The 17949-nt window shown below is 40.6% G+C and overlaps 1 protein-coding gene across 1 annotated transcript in view; it reads left to right on the top strand.

The window, feature by feature from the left end:
- The first annotated feature begins 303 nt into the window (after positions 1 to 303).
- The window catches only part of SEMA4D (semaphorin 4D), a 35026-nt gene continuing 17380 nt past the window's right edge, over positions 304 to 17949 (top strand). Inside the window, exons 1-7 of the mRNA XM_065406581.1 lie at positions 304 to 397; positions 8121 to 8266; positions 10771 to 10833; positions 12558 to 12656; positions 14523 to 14616; positions 15699 to 15812; positions 16935 to 17086. Coding sequence (XP_065262653.1) covers positions 304 to 397; positions 8121 to 8266; positions 10771 to 10833; positions 12558 to 12656; positions 14523 to 14616; positions 15699 to 15812; positions 16935 to 17086 — 762 coding nt within the window. The remainder of the gene's footprint in view (positions 398 to 8120; positions 8267 to 10770; positions 10834 to 12557; positions 12657 to 14522; positions 14617 to 15698; positions 15813 to 16934; positions 17087 to 17949) is intronic.

Consider the following 17949-nt stretch of genomic DNA (forward strand, 5'->3'; position numbering starts at 1 on the left):
TGCAGTTTCATTTACTACTAAGACAAAACAGAAGAATGTTCTCAAGAGGCAGAATAGTTGCTGAGAAACACTGTGGAAAGTGTGAACAATCTCTGTATTCTGCGACCTGGCAAATGTGTATTACCTTGGAGAAGTAATCTATTGGATGCATAGGCTTGGGAACATCTTTCCAACCTGTTTATTGCAACGTTAGTTCGGCAATGTCTACCCTGTAACATACTATTTGGAACTGGAGATTTCTTCTGCAAAAGGAACATTAGGTTGCAGTTATCCTCCAACTTCCATAGAGCAAGGACTCCTATCATGGCTCTCTCTGGTTTGTATGCAGCTTTGGGTTTATTGATTGGAGCAGCAGCAGCATTTGGTCCAGTACCAAGAATCACTTGGGAACATAGAGGTAAGAACAGTGACTTAAGTAGTGAAATGTACAGAATCTCCATAGTGTGTGGGAGTCCTATGTAATTTCTTTAAACACTTTGTAACAGAAAACAATTGAGGTGATATGGGCCCTGCCAGTCTCTTTCTTAACTCCTCAAACCCCAATTTAACAGAGACTTTGCTTAGCTGTTGCTATTATGAAACTTGAATGAATGATCAAGGCTAAAATTTTCAAAAGTAACGAGTGATTCTGGGGCCTGATTTTCAGAAAGAGCTAATGTCTGAACACCAGGCCCCTTGAATTTGTTCCATTTTCAGCACCCTAAATAGGAACCCAGAGTCACTAGTCACTTTTGTAAAGCATGGACCAGACCTTCACTACAAGGAAAAATAACAATATAAAAATGTTCGTTTAATTGACTGTTTCTATGCTGTGAAAAATATGCCAAAGCTGCTTGTTTTGCTTCTTGATATGAAACAAATTGAAAAATTCCTATGATGTGTCTTCATATGGTACATAAGGTGACACCTTCATGTATTTCTTTTATCAAGCATCATTACAGCAATAGAAAGTTCTGGAAAGTCAAAGTTAGGGTAAAATCAGATTTTGTTTGCTGAAAAAGAATCTATAATATATTACTAGTATGGATTTTTTGTTCAATATATTGTCATTGCTCTCTAATGTGATTTACTGAGTTAGGGAAAAGTGCCTGCCTCCTTTCGAGAAAGAGTAAATTCTTGTCTGTCAAGTGTCATAGCTAAGGCTACAACTTTTTTCAAGAAGGTCGCGGAAGTCACAGAATCCATGACTTCCAGCAACCTCTGTGAATTCAGTCCTGTCGTCCGGGACCTGCGTTTGCAGGAGGAGCCCGCAGCTCCCCGTGGCTGCGGGTGCCAGGGGCCCCCAGAGTTCCAGGACTCTGAGGGTGCTGGGGGTCCTTCAAAGCTTCTGGCCACCGCGGGTTGTGGGAGTACCCCGGAGCTCTGAGCCAGGGGACCCTGGCAGTTTTCCCTCTAATTTTTTCCATCCATGTGCGGAATAAATTTTGTTATGTGCACCAAGGTATGTGCCTATGTGTGCCACCAGTAGAAACAAAAAACCTAGATATAATACATATTTTTAAAAAGTTACCATAGGGATAATTACTCCAGCCAGGACAGGTTAGGCATTTTAGAACTCATTACTAAAATAATTAAATTTAAGTGTAAGAGAAATAAAAATTATGAAATACATAGACGAGTCAAACAGTAAAATAACACTTTGAAAGAATAAAATTTCAGAGAATATATGTGCATTGCAGGAAGTACCAAGAAGTAACAACAAAAATAATACAAGTATGTGTTGGGAGGTGAATGAGAGACACACAAAGACTGTGTGTGTGTGTGTGTGTGTGTGTGTGTGTGTGTGTGTGTGTGTGTGTGAGAGAGAGAGACACACACACACACACACACACACACACACACACAGTCTCTGTGTGTGCTGGCTGTTGGGGAAAGCCGTACGCTATCTCTTTAAGACACTCACTGAACGCTCTCCTGATCTGTCCAGAGCCCTGTTGTCTCCCCTCCCCAGCTCTGCGGAGGTGGGGTACGTGGGGAGAGAGAGAGCGAGAGAGCGCGCGCGCGTGTGTGTGTGAGACAGAGAGACTGTGTGAGCTGGCTGCTGGGGAAATCTCAGAAACAGTGCACTCACTCACCATTCAGACCGCAGCAGCTCCGAGTCCTCCTGAGCCAGGCTGCCCCCTCTTCCCTGCTCTGTGGAGATGGGGTACAGGGGCAGTGGGAGGGGGACACCCTGACATCAGTACACTCCCCACCCCCTTTCCCTCCCTGCACAGCCAGCAGGGTCCCGGGAACAACTGCAGGACTGCGCAACGTGGGGGGAGGGGCACCTGAACACATGCTGCTGGCTGTGTGCATTACTTAAATCTCTCCTGCACACCGCCCAAGTGCGCAGCTTACAGGGAACACAGGACCCTGGAGCTATGAACCCCTACAGGTGGCGGGTGCCCCCAGAGCTCGGAGCGGCCCCCGCAGCTGCCCAACAACTTCAGGCAGTGTGGGCTCCCCATTTTGTCAGAGGTATTTTTAATAAAAGTCAGGGTCAGGTCATGGGCTTCCATGATTTTTTCTTTATTGCCCGTGACCTGTCCGTGACTCTTACTAAAAATATCTGTAAAAAAATCTTAGCCTTGGTCATAGCCACTAAGCTGTTTGTGTTGCTACATAGGAAAAACTGAGTTTAGGAGGATCTTGGCACTTTTTTGGCTAGTGGAGTCACTGTAGGTCTCTTAGGGATTCCTACATACTGTACATTTCTCCAGCCATGCTGAATCCTTTTGCAGGATTGACAGAGAAAAGAGACTAACATGTCTTATGATGGACAAATAATAAGGAGAAATTGTCCACAACTGAGAGGTAGTCAGAATCCCAAGGTTTCGTTGGCTACTTAGCATAAAATAAAATCCTGAACAAAAGTTTTAAAACAGAATTATTTACATTCCTGCTAATTAGCAATCATGTCCAATAACTCTGTTTAGATCTAAATCACATCCTGTCAGAGAGATGTGCGGCAAAATCTCTCAGAGAAGACCTAGTAGTACTATTTTGGTGGGTGGATAGAATTGTGAAATCAGTTCCTTACTAAGCAGTTCATGCCTTTTTAAAACTCTGGAACACAGCTGTTGTCCTTGCACAATAACCATTGTCCTACTTTTTTTTTTTTTTTTTAAACTTACACTTACATTACATAGTACAGGTTTAAGTGTAGTGTGAATACAAGACAAAGTCCCATTGATTGCAGTAGAATTTGAAATAATACAATAGCAGACATGATATTTTGTGAGTAGAAGTATCTTGTCAGTGCAGTCATCTTACCATTCAAAATCTTTTAGCAACTGTTGGAGCGTGTCAATGTATAGTATTGTGTACTTTGTGTAGCCATTTCATTTACAGTTTCAATTGGTCCTAATCAGTCCCAAACAGGGCCGGCTCCAGGCACCAGCTTAACAAGCAGGTGCTTGGGGTGGCCAAGGGAGAGGGGCGGCACCTGTGGCAATTCGGGGGCGGCAGGTCCCTCACTACCTCTAGGAGCGAAGGACCTGCCGCTGAACTGCCGCCACTGATCGCGGCTTTTTTTTTTTTTTTTTTTCCCCAATTGCCGCCACCGATCACGATTGCGGCTTTTTTTTTTTTTGCTTGGGGCGGCAGAAATGCTGGAGCCGGCCCTGGTCCTAAAGCCACTGAGATCAGTTCATTGTTAATTGAAGCCCTGTTCCTCCCTTCATATCTCTCTTATGTTACTGTTGATGAAAAAGAAATGCAGAAAGTTAAATTACTATTAAGGGGAGAACTTTGTAGGGATGGTGGGGAAGGGGAACTTTGCAGGTGCCTAGATATGCAGCCCCTTTTGCTACTTGAAGCTAAAATTCTTAAGTCCATTCTTAAGGCCTGATAGAAATGTAAGTTCTTATAACTCATCTGGTTTGTGAGCTTAGGTATAAGTCCACATCTCAGTATAAACTACCAAATAAAGAGTAAATAAATATTTGATCCTTTCCCCATCTGCCACGTGATGACATGGAATTGGAACACAATCCAACTTCTTCACTGAGCAGTTTTTTCCCCATAGCCACTATCACATCTAATACTCATAACCATTCTGATTTCCATTAGCAGAAATGGAACAAATATGGGGTGAAAAAATAAACCCATGGAATTCTACATGCTCTGTATAGCCCAGGACTTGAATAATTTTTGGAACACGGATTATAAGGCAATAAAATATGTTGAGCTACTGTATGTAATGTCTGTGATGTTTCTTTCTAGATACCATAAAGGTTGTTTTTATTGTGTGAGGAGGGAATCCTGCGTGAAGGATACCATTGAGTCCTTGACTCCTCCTGACTCCGCAACTGATATGAGAGGCCTGCAGTGTGTAGTGAAGCAAGCTTATGGCCAGTGTGAAGAAAGAGCCTTAAGCACAGATGTCAAGTACAAATGAGTTTATTGTAGGAAAATATAAATGGACATTAGGACCACAATAAAATACTGGCACAAGGCCCTGAAAATATTTCCCATGTTTATTGGTATAAAGAGCCAGGAAACACTGGTATATAAGATTTATTACCTTGGAGAAAAAATGGTGTATGCAAAGTTTGGATATCTTGGAGCTCCCATATAGCGGTGACTACAGTTAGCAGCAGTAGTTTCCCTTGGTTTGATTTAGCACTGACCTATACCCCTGCCCCTGAACACAACCGCTCCTCTGTTCCCTATCCAGCACCACAATGTCTTGTTCTCCATTAGGCACATACAACTTTTAATTTTACATGTCAGTCTTGGGCATGTTGTATGGAGATGTGTACTTACATTCATATTTCACTAAGAAGGGGAAATTTTAGCATATTGTGAAGGGGGCCCTGGGACATCCTTTGGAAAAATATTTGAAATATCAGATGCAGTTTCCTGCATTATGGAAGACTCTTTAAAGACAATAGAGAAAATAAATTTTATACAAAAATATGTACAGGCCTGTACCTAGTATTAATCTGGAATTTTCTGCTACATTGCTAAATTAGGGTATGTTTTAAATACAAACATGCACCAAAATCATAGGGCCCCAGCCAAACTATTCATATTTCCAATTGAACTCCCAATTTAAATTCACACACCAGCTATACATTAACATGTTGCCTGCAGTCTCTTTTAATAAGGTGAGGGATTTTCTATTTGTTCTCTTGGCAAAGATTTATGTAATAGTGTAACGTGTCGGGAACTCAGCACCGCAGCATCTCCTGCTGGTTGCTCTGGGAATTAGCTATGTCCTAGCCGTGGAGCGCCCTCTGCCTGCTTGGCTGTGCTGTCTGGGACCTGCGTTACACCCTGACTTGCAGCATCCTCCAGCTGTGCCCCTGCTCTATTCTCCCCCCTTCTGGGGATATCAGCAGTCCTCCGTTTGCACCTTCCTTCGTGGCCACCTGCCGCCCCAAAGTCTAGTCCCTTGCCTCAGGGACAAGGCACAGTCCATCCGCCCTGCTCCTCCATGGTAAGGTGCGGTGTAAGGGGGGAGGGGAGGACCCAGGACTGCCCACTACTCTGGGTCCCGACCCAGAGACCCTCTAGCGGCAGCTCCCATTGCCCTCCTTCAATCCCCTCTTCTCCCTGTGTACCCTGGGCCACTTCCCCTTGGCTCTTTCACCTTCTTGGCCCTTTTTGTCAGGGACCGCCGCCTGGCAGGTAACAGGCCCGGAGCGCTCTCTCTGCTTCCCTGAGCCTGCCCAGCACTGCTCTAGCCTAGGTGCTCTGTCTACAGGGAGCCAGTCCTTCTCCCTTGCTTGTCAGGAAGAGACTGCTGTCACCTCTACTTTGCAGCCTTTATATAGGGCCCAGCCTGGCCTGATTGGCTGACTTTCTGCCCTTCTCTAATTGTCAGGGTTCTAGGGTGACCAGATAGCAAGTGTGAAAAATCAGGACAGGGGGTGGGGGATAATAGACGCCTATATAAGAAAGAGCCGTGAATATCGGGACTGTCCCTATAAAATCGGGACATCTGGTCACCCTACCGGGTTCTGCACAGGCTCCCTTCAGCCTGCTTTAACCCCTCCTCTGCCAAAGTGGGCAGAATATATGTAAGAACATATCTCCATACAACTGCTCCACTACGAGTAGGGAATATGTTGACTTTCTCTGTCTCTCAAATACACATGCAACCAGAGTGAAAGTGAGGAAGAACGGGTGATAGCAGGAAGCAGAAAGGAGCTGATAATAAAGATGGGGTATGATATAAAGCAGTGGTGGGCAACCTGTGGCCACTGGGAGCTGCGAGGGGCCGTGCCTGCAGACAGTAAACGTCAGCAAAATGTTTCGCGGCCCGCAATCAGACTACCCTGACGGGCCCAGGTTGCCCACCACAGGTATAAAGGGTAGAGCAGAAAAAGGAACAAAAGGGTAGACAGAATGAGGGAAAGAATTGATATAGGGAAAGGAAATTTAATTCATAGGAATTAAACATGAGCTTGTCTGGTCATTAGTTCTACACGCAGAGAAAATTTCTTCTTTGTGCTAAGGTCCGCAGAGGAAACGGTTTTCCCATCTCATGAATATTTTTGAGAATTTAAATTTTTGTTTTCCATCTTGCATTGGGACAAAAAGTAAAAATCTTGAAAATACTCACAAACGAAAAACTGTTGTCCCGTCCCTCAAGTCCCCTGGTCTAATTAACTTATATTTTGAAACCAAAAGTCGTTTTGAACCAGAAAATTAGAATATTTTCATTGAGAAAATGTCAAAATAAAATGTTTTAACAATATGAAAACTGTTTTCTCTATGCTTTTTCGAGTTGGAAAATTCATCTAATCTGATCCAGTTTCACAGTTTTGGTTTTGATGCAAAAACGACTTCTTGTAAAATTCCTAATTAGCTCTAGTCCACAAATTCATTACAATGGTACTTCAGCTGCTTGCAGCTTTGGTGTGGGCCAGACCTGTCAGTCATTGGCAGGAGGGGAATGCCCTGTCTCTGAAGTTTCTCCCAGTTTTTCCTGCCTCCCAAGCAGCTGGCAGCTCAACCAGGCCTTTCTGACAAGTTTGCCCAATATTTTGTCTAATTCCTGTCAGCCCTCATTTCCCTTCTGAGGTGTTTGTGACTGATTAGGAACCTGCAGGCCTCAAGAGGACAGCTAGAAAGCCAAAGGCAAAAGGAGTGGCCTGTGTCTTCTGCTTCCCCTCACTCCCTTATCAAGTGTTTTGTTGCAAAGGTTGGCCATTTTGAACTGCTCTTTTGTACTCATCTTACTTTAGGATTAGAGAACTACAGCCTAATCCATTTCACTTGCAGCACATAGTGCTGAGACTAAAGCAGTTCCCTGCAAGAGCATGATACAATTCTCTGTGCTGATGGTGGCACAAGATGTCTTGTGGATACAAGTTTGGTGGACGGGGGTAAATGTAGTTTGCTACCTACCCCTATCAAGGTGCATCTTGGTTGGGCAGTCTAACACTTTGTTCAGTCTTGCACAGGGTTAGTTAAGAATGAAGTAGGGGGTTAAAGTTTAAGAGTTTTAATGTAATTTTTTGTATACTGTTGTGTGCATGTGTATGTGTACACAATATGAAATAAAGATACAACAAATGTGCAGTAGTTTTAAATCCCAGATGTAAATTAAACTGAGGTCAGCAGCACAAATCCCAGATATTAATTTAAATTTAAATCCAGGAAAAAGCTATTGTATGTCAGTGCTGCAACCCCAAACTCCTGACTAAGGCTAGGTCTACACTGGGGGGGGAGGAAGGGTCGATTTAAGATACGCAAATTCAGCTACGTGAATAGCGTTGCTGAATTCGGCGTATCCTATTCGACTTACCCCGCTGTGAGGACGACGGCAAATCGACCGCCGCGGCTCCCCCGTCGACGGCGCTTACTCCTCCTGACGAGGTGGGAGTAAGCGCGTCGATTCGGGGATCGATTTATCCGTCTAGATGAGACACGATAAATCGATCCCCGAGAGATCGATTTCTACCCGCCAATCCGGGCGGGTAGTGTAGACTAGCCCTAACTGAACCCACGATTTAACTAAGCTTTTTGATGACCCCAAGATTTTTATAATATTAGGGTTCTGTGTTCAGTTTTGCTGCTTTTAAGATGTTGTCAAAGTACTGCAGGATCGGTTAGATAGATCAGAAAAAAAAAGTCCTCAAATGGTTTTCATTCTTTACACAGCACTGTTTGTTTTACTTTAACAGAAGTACAACTGGTCCATTTTCAGGAGCCAGAAGTGTTTAACTATTCAACTTTATTACTAAGTGACGACAAAGACGTTTTATATGTAGGAGCTAGAGAAGTGATCTTTGCATTAAATTCAGTGAATATTGCTGAAAAACATCATGAGGTAGGTATGCATTTTTAATTTCCTATCCACCTTTTAAAAAAAAAATTGCATCCCAGAATTTTTTGGGGTATATTTGTTTTTCTAAAGTTATAGATAGTAGGATATTTCATGTAGCTATAGTGTGTAGACTATAGTAAATATATTTGTGTTTATGTTGTGCATATATATTATTCAGGAAGAAAAAATGACATGTAATTTTGTAGTGTCATTGAAAAACATGAAAGGTGAGAAGGAAATACTGATTTTTAAAACATTCTAGTAAAGATTCACTGAGGTATTTTATGTCTAGAACTGCTTTAATTACACTGGATTTTCTTTTAAAACTGAAAATGTATTTTTTATTCTTTAAAGGATTAATTTTCAGTTTGGCAAATAGGTGATTTCACCTTGTGATTCCCATGAGCATTAGTGGAAGTTTGACAGTTTGCTCCATCCATGCACATTACTCTGAAAATTCACCCTGGAAGGACTGGTTACTGTGCTTTTTCTAATTCTAAACGCCGATGTATTTTTTTCATGTTACCTAGCAGTAAGAAATGTTAAACAGATTCTTGTATAAATGCCATTTTGGTGACCTTTTTTTAGAAAACTTGTGCTTTGCCTCCTAAATTCTGAAATTTTGAGCTCTAATTTTGAATATTAAAAAGAAAAACAACAAGCCATCTTCAGCAACCATGAATGAGGTGTACAATGTACCTATTACAGTACCTTGGCTACTGTCAAGTAAAATAAATTTGAAGGTGGAGTTAGAGGCTCCTGTAGTCTTGCTGCCACCTTGATAAATCATTCAGTTATGAAGCTATGACTGGGTGTGTACAGTGCAGAGCTCCTTGCGTGATTGCATTCCTAATGTGGAGCAGAATCAGGGGGAAAATAAATGTTTCGCTGCCCCTCCGTGTGTTTAAAACTTTGTGAAGCTTTAGTTTAGGTTGGCCATCTTGATTTTAAATAGCCAGATGATGAGATCCTCATCCCTGCTATGGTCCCTTTATGATGCATTAAGGGCTGGAGTGGCTTACAGGGGTCCGAAACGTCTCGTATGTAGTGCAGTTACTGTGGGAGACGGTTGCAAGGCTGCCTTCCAGTGTAGGGGGCATGCTGGAGGCAGAAAGGGCTCGTCAGGAGCAGGACTACAACAAACAGCGCTGCAGAGATTCCAGGCAGCACTTTAGGCCATAGGACAGGCTGCCATAGACCCCTAGCATTGTCTGAATTACCCTGAAGTGGGACCGCTCCACACCCCATAACAGCCAAGGATTGGGATGGTGCAAAGGTGGCTTAAAGCCAACAGTCTCCTCCTAGGCTGTAAATTTTGCAATGTGTCTCTAAGGTTACATCTACGCTGCACACCTCTTATAGTAGTGTTTATGGTAGGTGTCGCTGAAAGACGCAGTGAAAAGCACACTACGTCCATGCTGCAGTGTGTAGCTACACATGTCAAAGAAAGGCTGTGGCATGGGGGAAGCAGCGGGGAAAGACTTAGCAGCTGAGAGCTGACAGAGCCTTTCCCCACTGACTTCCCTCTGCTGGAGCCTTTCTGTGCTGCAGGAGAGGCAGTGGGACACTCTACTGCTAAAACTATACAGGGTAAGGCACTGCTTGAACGAGTAGAGAGCCATGGAGGGTATATATCTGAGTACATACCTATGGGGTTCAGGCATGTCTTTTACTCACCTAAGCAATGCCTCACCGTCTACATTGCTGTTCATGTCCATGCTAGAGTTGTGTGTAGTATCTGTACTTAAGGGTCTGCAGAAAAGAGCATGACGTACCTTAAGAGAGAGAGCACAGTTTCTCACCTAGAATGGTCTTGAGAAAATTCCTTCTGATTCTTAAGTTAATTCACAAAGTTGTGTAAGGAAATACTCATAACCCGTGATGATATTGATGACCCGTGATGATATTGATCTTCAGCTGCATGTAAAACTGATCCCTCTTTAACAGTTGTTCATTTTAATTTAAACTATCTGAAACGTATTAAGAAGCAAAACTACTGCAGAACCACATTGATATTCAGTGAAAAACACAAGGAGATAGATATAGTAGACACAGTCCAGTATCCATGGCGACACATACAGCCACTGAAGCCCTTTTATCTGCATAACGGTCCAAAAATTATTGACATTTTCCCAAAAATAATTGTATTCTTCCCTCAGCTTTTTTAATGTAGAGGTCTCTAAAACTACCATAATCTTATTTCCGTAGTAAACACCACACAGGGAACTTCATTAATAATTTGAGAAGAAATGTCATGGTATATCTTTTGATAGAACTCTGAGAAGTGAGACCTCCATTACTGCACATGCATTCAGAAATGCCACCTCCCCAGAGGATAAAGACAAACACTTAGGGGTCCCTGACAGCTACTCGCAAAGTGACTTATTTGCAGCAGACAGACTTTTAAACATCATTTGCTCTCTGTATTATGCATTGCGCTTAATAATAGCTTTCAGGTGAATGTGAAGTGCACTGAACTTGTTTTTGTTTCTCTTGTTTTTCCCCAGTTGTATTGGAAGGTCACTGAAGACAAAAAAACTAAATGTGCGGACAAGGGCAAATCCAAACAGGTGAATTTGTTTGTCGTTTAGCTTTCAGCAAGGCATTATGAATTTTGTTTTCTGGAAAACATTTTCAGCAGTGTTTTGAATGTAACTATTTAGAAGGGATAATTAAATTTTTTTTTCAAACAAATGCTTAACTGCAGTGGGTTTTGTAAACTGCAGCAGTTAATTTTGCACTTTAACTACTTAGTCTGGTACATTTTTTTTTTCAACCTTTTCAGGCTGGCAGTTCCTTATAACCTGCTCAAATTTGTTACTTTTACTTTTATAGTAACTATCAATGATAACACTGATAAGTCTATACTCTGTGTGCGTGTGTGCGTGTTGTGAGAGGTGATAGCGAACACTTGCCCTTGAATAGAAAGGGTGTGCAGGGAGCTGGAGAATGTGATAGTGTATTGCGAGAGAGTCACCTGTGCTCACATGAAAGGAGTGGAACTGCTACTGCTACCTTGTCTACTACATTTGACCTCACAGATTTTGAAGGTTTTGGCTGCCCCAAAGTTATTCTGGAAATTTTATTTTAATTGCTTTAGAACTGTAATAAAACTCTCAATACCTTGTGATCTCCCGTGATTGCCTTTTGTGACTACTCTGAGAGTCATGATCAACCATTAGGGAAACACTGCTCTAGTTCACATAGGTTACTTTGGTTCCTGAGTATTTTATGCTAGCTATATGTAATTTACCTAATGGTATTTCGTATGATTTCTGTTGTCTGACCCTTTATTCTTTTCACTGGATTTCTGTTGCTATCTCTGGGGCTTTCTGTGTGTATTCATTGTTATGTTGTGCATTCTTATTTATTCTAGCCCCCCAGTATGTTTTGAACAACGGTGGTATCTTTCTGTTATAATTCCAACAGGAACTTGCCAAATGAGGCTCACAATACAGATAGGGGTTATTGATCCAGTCAATAAACACAGATGGATGTTCAGAGTTAACAAGCATTCTCATTGGTTGTCAGCATTTTGAATCTGTACTCTCCCCTTGACATTTGAAGCTTTGTCTAAACTCCCAGTTTCATTCCAAAGCTAAAGGAATTAATTACTGTAATTGGATGTTTCTTTATTTTCTGAGTAAAGCGAGGGCTGCCAGCAACAGCATCCCAAAAGGCTGCAGGAAGCTATAAAAGCCACTAAGCTTACAGCGTGCCATCCAAGGTTGTGGGAAACCCCCGTGGACATGGCAAATTCCCATACTAGGAGCTGCTAACTGTCATAATGATTGCTGCCCACATCAGAGTTGTAGTATATACAAAAATCCAGGAAATGGTAATCTGAAGCTAAATGACATTTATGTGTGGCAGATTGAAGACTTTACTTCCAGATTATGACAGGCTATTTTAGCTGAACTAGATTTGAGACAAAATTTTAAGATCCAAGTGAATCTGAATTTTAGCTATTGTCTATGAACATACTAATTCTGAAGCAAAATTGGTCACTTAGGAGATGATGGGCATATTAGAAACAATTGTACACCTATAATATAACACTGGGTGCTGCAGGAACAGAGCTCTTAGGGAGTCAGCTAGAGAGGATTCTGGTCTCAGTAATGATCATATCACCTAGCCCTGTATTTTTTTAAACATATGAAATGCTTCTTGTGATAGAACGTGATGAGTAGCAATGGAAGACTTGACAACATAGCTTGTTGTCAGCTGTGTTCCTATTATAATGTTGAAGTTGTGGCTGATCAGAATGGATTTATTTTTTCCTTCTATACTACAGACAGAGTGCCTTAACTATGTGCGTGTCTTACAACCGCTGAATGATGATGTCCTCTATGTGTGTGGCACAAATGCATTTCAGCCAATCTGTGATCATTTGGTAAGTGTGACTATGCATTCTCTCTTAATAGTAACTTTTAAACCAGTTAAAACTGCTCATTTAAATAATGAGGTGAACTGGAGAAAAGAACATAAGAATGGCCATTCTGGGTCAGACCAAAGGTCCATCTAGCCCAGTATCCTGTCTGCCGACAGTGGCCAATGCCAGGTGTCCCAGAGGGAGTGAACCTAACAGATAATGATCAAGTGATCTCTCTCCTGCCATCCATCTCCACCCTCTGACAAGCAGAGGCTAGGGGCACCATTTCTTACCCATCCTGGCTAATAGCCATTAATGGACTTAACCTCCATTAATTTATCTAGTTCTCTTTTGAACCCTGTTATAGTCCTAGCCTTCACAACCTCCTCAGGTTATTTGTTTTAAACCTGCTGCCGATTAATTTCATTTGGTGGCCCCTAGTTCTTGTATTATGGGAAAAAGTAAATAACTTTTCCTTATTCACTTTCTCCACACCACTCATGATTTTATATACACCTCTACCTCGATATAACGCTACCCGATATAACACGAATTCGGATATAACGTGGTAAAGCAGTGCTCTTGGGGGGGGGGGGGGGAGCTGCGCACTCCGGTGGATCAAAGCAAGTTCAATATAACATGGTTTCACCTATAACGCGGTAAGATTTTTTGGCTCCTAAGGACAGCGTTATATCGAGGTAGAGGTGTACCTCTAAGTAAAAGTACACCTGATGAGTTAATCTATGTTTCCTAAGGCAATTGGAATTCCAGTGCCAGTCATAGTTTTCCAGCGGGTGTGATGCTGTCTCATGATAACCACAGAGTCTGGAGGTTAACTTCACTCTTCCTGTACAAAGTCTTTAACAAAATATTGATTCAGCTTGGTTATTAACAGAAACATATTTACTTTAAGGCTTTGCTTTCATTATGTTCTATTGATGTAAATTTGCAATAGCTGAAATACATAGTTTTAAATGGTATTGACACTCTGTGTGGATGGCACCCATTTCTGACTCTCCCTGAGCTTCATATCACTGAATGCTTCAGAGTGAAGTCCTTCTTCTAGGTTAAAATAAAATATCCTCTCTGTTCCATGTCTCTAACTCCACTATTGCTCCCCTTAACTTGAATCTTACATTGTTCCCAATACTAGAAATCTGGGAATTATGTTAGACCGTGGCTTGTCTTTGAGTCTGTATATCAGCACTTCAAAAACATTGCCAGAATTCGTACATCCTTTGACTCTGCCTCTTTTGAAGTCCTTATTCATGCAGTCCCCCATTTTTTTGCTCCTTTCCCATTTTAATGGTCTTCCTAAACCCCTACTCTCTCAGTATCTGGGAGTCCACAAAGTTGCAGACAGTCTACTCCCACACTTCCAAAAATAGGGTCATATCACATCCATCGTCTGACAACTTTGCTGTCTTCCTGTCGATCTCTGGTTTTCAAAACTCTGCATAGTCATTTCTCAGACTAATTCTCCGACCTTGTAACCACCTCCTCTGACCCACCCTCTCCACTTTTCCGTTCTTCACCTAGTAACTGTCTTCTCTCCCTGCAGCTTTTCAGTTGGGGTCATTTTCAGTTGGGCCTCCTCATCTGTCTGGAACTCTTTTCTCCCCTCCCGCTACCCTTTCCTCCGCCTCCCTTTGTGCTCCCAAGCTATTGGGTCATTTCCTCTCTCTATTACTTAAAGATTTATTTGTTTGTTTTTTAATTCATTACATGGTCTCTTAAAGTGTCTTTTGATGTTTAATATTAATGATACAGAAAACTTTTATTTTTATATTTTTATACAGCTATCTTTGATTGCATACATGTATTGTTTGAATTAGAAAGTAAAGAATGTAACTCTTTTGGTTTAACTTAAAAATTAATTCTGTATAGAACTTAATGTCATTTGAACTCCGAGGTAAAAATGAAGATGGTAAAGGTAGATGTCCATTTGACCCTGCCCAAAGCTACACATCAGTTATGGTTGGTAAGTTCAAACTTTAATGGCATCATCAATACAAAATCATTGATTCTTTCTCCTCCATCACACTCTAATCTTTTCACTAGGACATAATACCAGGGTTTGTTATATTGTTTTTTTTAATATGCAACGTATTTAGACATGCATCAAAATATTTGTATTCTATAATTAAAGTGATTTTTTAACATAAAACTTGCAGCAATTGATAGTTTTTAGACTTTTTTTCATTTTTGGGAATAATGTTTAGGATTTTCAGTTCAAGCAGATGATACCTATTGATATAGTCATTCATTCACCATCACTATAGTATCTGATGAAACTGTCAGTGAAAGAAAATTGCACTGCAGAAGAATCTGTGTATAAATAAAAGTAATTTAAAAACATGCGTGTCAGTAAATTAACAAGTAAATAGTAAGTGGGCTGAATACTTTCTTCTTCTCCAAACAGAATAGGTTAATGGGAAATCAGTGATCATGAACATATCATCAGAGGGTTAAACCACACTAAGTCTTCATTTGGGGAAACCAGTGAAGTTTGTGGTTGTATGTTTATATAGCAAGACCATGAAAGAAAAGTTTAAATTATTATGAAACAGGAAACAGAAGGAACACACTTACTGGATTATGTTCCTTAAATTCTTCTTATTAATTCAGTTTGATTCACTTTGGGAGGAATACCCTATACTTTTTCTGAATAATTTCTAAGAAATTATTAAATTCCAAAAATTCAATGGCATATTTTAGGTTCATTTATATTTTTATGTATACAGTATAAATCAGCTGTAAGCAGATGTGTTCACAATTACTACAGGAGCAATCCCGGTAATTTTCTGCCATCAAAGTTGTATTAGAACACTAACAAAATAGATATAAAAACATCAGCTTTAAAGAAGATCAGAGGGGAAACATATGCAGTAAAAATGTCAAATTTAATATAGAGGAAATTCTTGCCATCTTCCTTCAAGAGAGATTTAAATTACCATATATTCTCTTGAAAACTTGTCTTGAAATATTTCTATACATTTTTGTTACTTAATTATAAGTAGTATGGCTTGAAGTATTTATTGTGTTTTATTTTCTATATTAAAGATGGAGAGCTTTATTCAGGAACTTCCTATAACTTCTTGGGAAGTGAGCCTATTATTTCTAGAAACTCTCATCAGAGCCCATTGAGAACAGAATATGCAATACCTTGGCTTAATGGTAAGTACATGTGAAAGCAACTAAACCAATTTCTTTTACTGAAGGTTTTTTCCTTTGAAAACTTTGAGTTTTTAAGTCTACCACATTTCCCTATTTACTATCACTAAAACCTCTTCCTAATACATAAAAAAAAGCCAAAATGGATATTTTTTTCCCTTCTGAAAGTTCAGATCTCTGGGCATAGTTACCTTGAAGTCCATGGATATATTCCAAGGAAAAAGGCAATTTTGTGATGGCTCTGAGGTGATGTTTCTTGCTATATTTTGCTTTTAGGAAAAAAAAAGGTGTTTTGTTTACTTTTTTAATTGTTTGAGTGTGTGAGAGAGAAACACTTAGTTTGAGACTTCAAGAGTCTCAGTGGCATTGACTCTGAAATCATCTGAAGGACATTCAGTTTTTGACATGATCCAGAAGCAGTACAGTCTATCCTGTCTCCATTCACCTTTCATCTTGCTTAGTCATGACTAGCCAGACTATTAGGTGATAAGGAACCCTCCTGTCAGCATGTTTTCAAGTTCAGTTTAAGAACCTGTACTCCAAGCCAGCTGGATTTGCGAGTGTGTTGGATTTTCAATTGGGCTGTACAGATAGGGTTCAACTCATAAAAGGATTTTCAGGAAATGGAAGCTGACCAACCCCTGCAGCTTTGCTTTGAGGTTCATATTTAGTTAACTCAAACCTCAAAGGAGCATGAACCTTAGTACACCACTTTCCCCTTCTTACCTTGCATTTCTTCCAGCTGGCCCCAGGGCTTGTTGGCACAGGAGGTGGAGGCTGGCCAGGGAGGGTGACTAGACAGATGATCAGATAAGCAAGCAACCTCAGATCATGCCTGTCGAACTGTTGAGTGTGGGCATGTGAAATCTTCGGATCGCAAACCTATAACTCCATTCCAATCAGTTTGAGTCTCAATGCAAATATTTCTCCAGCAGCCCTATCTAAGTAGGAATTATATTGATGGGCTCATTGAGGAGCCACTTCCAGGCCTCCTAAACGGAGTGCAGTTGCCCACAACATGGGGTTTGGGAGAAAGGATGGCCCTAGAGAACTCTAGTGGAAAATGACTAAATAATGAAAAAGTAGCAGTTAACGTAGAATGCTTCTCTTTATTTGTATCCGTAGAGCCCAGTTTTGTTTTTGCTGATGTGATAAGAGCAGATCAAAACAGCACTGAAGAAGACGATGACAAAGTGTACTTCTTTTTCACCGAGATGTCTGTGGAATATGAATTTGTTGGAAAGCTGATGATTCCAAGAATAAGTAGAGTGTGCAAGGTGGGACACAATCTAATAACTTGCTTTAACCAATATCCAGACAACATCAGCAAGATATGAAAGATATTTCATATTGTGTTTTACACATATATTAAAAGTAGTCAGATCTATTCTTAGCAAATCAAATATTCATATCAGTCTTCTGTATCTAAATATAGTTACTCAGACAGCTTTGTTGGTGCCTGTGAGAACAAATACTTTTTAAGCTCTCTACAACTGAAGTGAGTAAGATTTCAGCATGTGTCCCAACTGAAAAAGTAATGATGATGATTACCCTTTCCTTCCCTTTTATACAACACAGAAGCAATTTTTTTTTTTTGCATTAAAGGCTACACTGACTTCAGTAGAAGCAGAACTGAGCCCATAGGATGATTGTCTTGGACTTATATGAGTTATTTTTAAATGGTTACAGACAAGCCAAAAAAGGCTTTTTTACATAGAAGTGGTTAGTTTCTTCATTGTGGTGTGACAGGTGGTACTTCCATGGAAAGGTGTCATAGCCTGGAAGAAAACAACCACCAGCAACCTGATTCTGTCACATTTAATGTTTTAAACCTGGATATGGCAGGCTGAGTTGATTCTCTGCTCATTAGAGCTGGTGTGAAAATTTTCTGATGGAACAGAAGATGTTGATTATACAAATACAAAATGTTTTGCTGGAATGTATTGATTTAATCAAAATTGCAATGAGAAATTATCTAAACATTTTGTTTCTATAAGGTCAAAACATTTTATTGTTTTAACTTTTGTTACATTGATTTAATTTAATTTAAACACCAATAACAAATGTTTCCCTTGAGGCTTCTTTATTCCAGCAGCTTGAGGCAAATTTACATTGGTCTTGTTAGTATGATCTTTGCCTG

The sequence above is a fragment of the Emys orbicularis genome, chromosome 6, assembly GCF_028017835.1.
Source record: "Emys orbicularis isolate rEmyOrb1 chromosome 6, rEmyOrb1.hap1, whole genome shotgun sequence".
Classification (NCBI taxonomy): Eukaryota; Metazoa; Chordata; order Testudines; family Emydidae; genus Emys; species Emys orbicularis.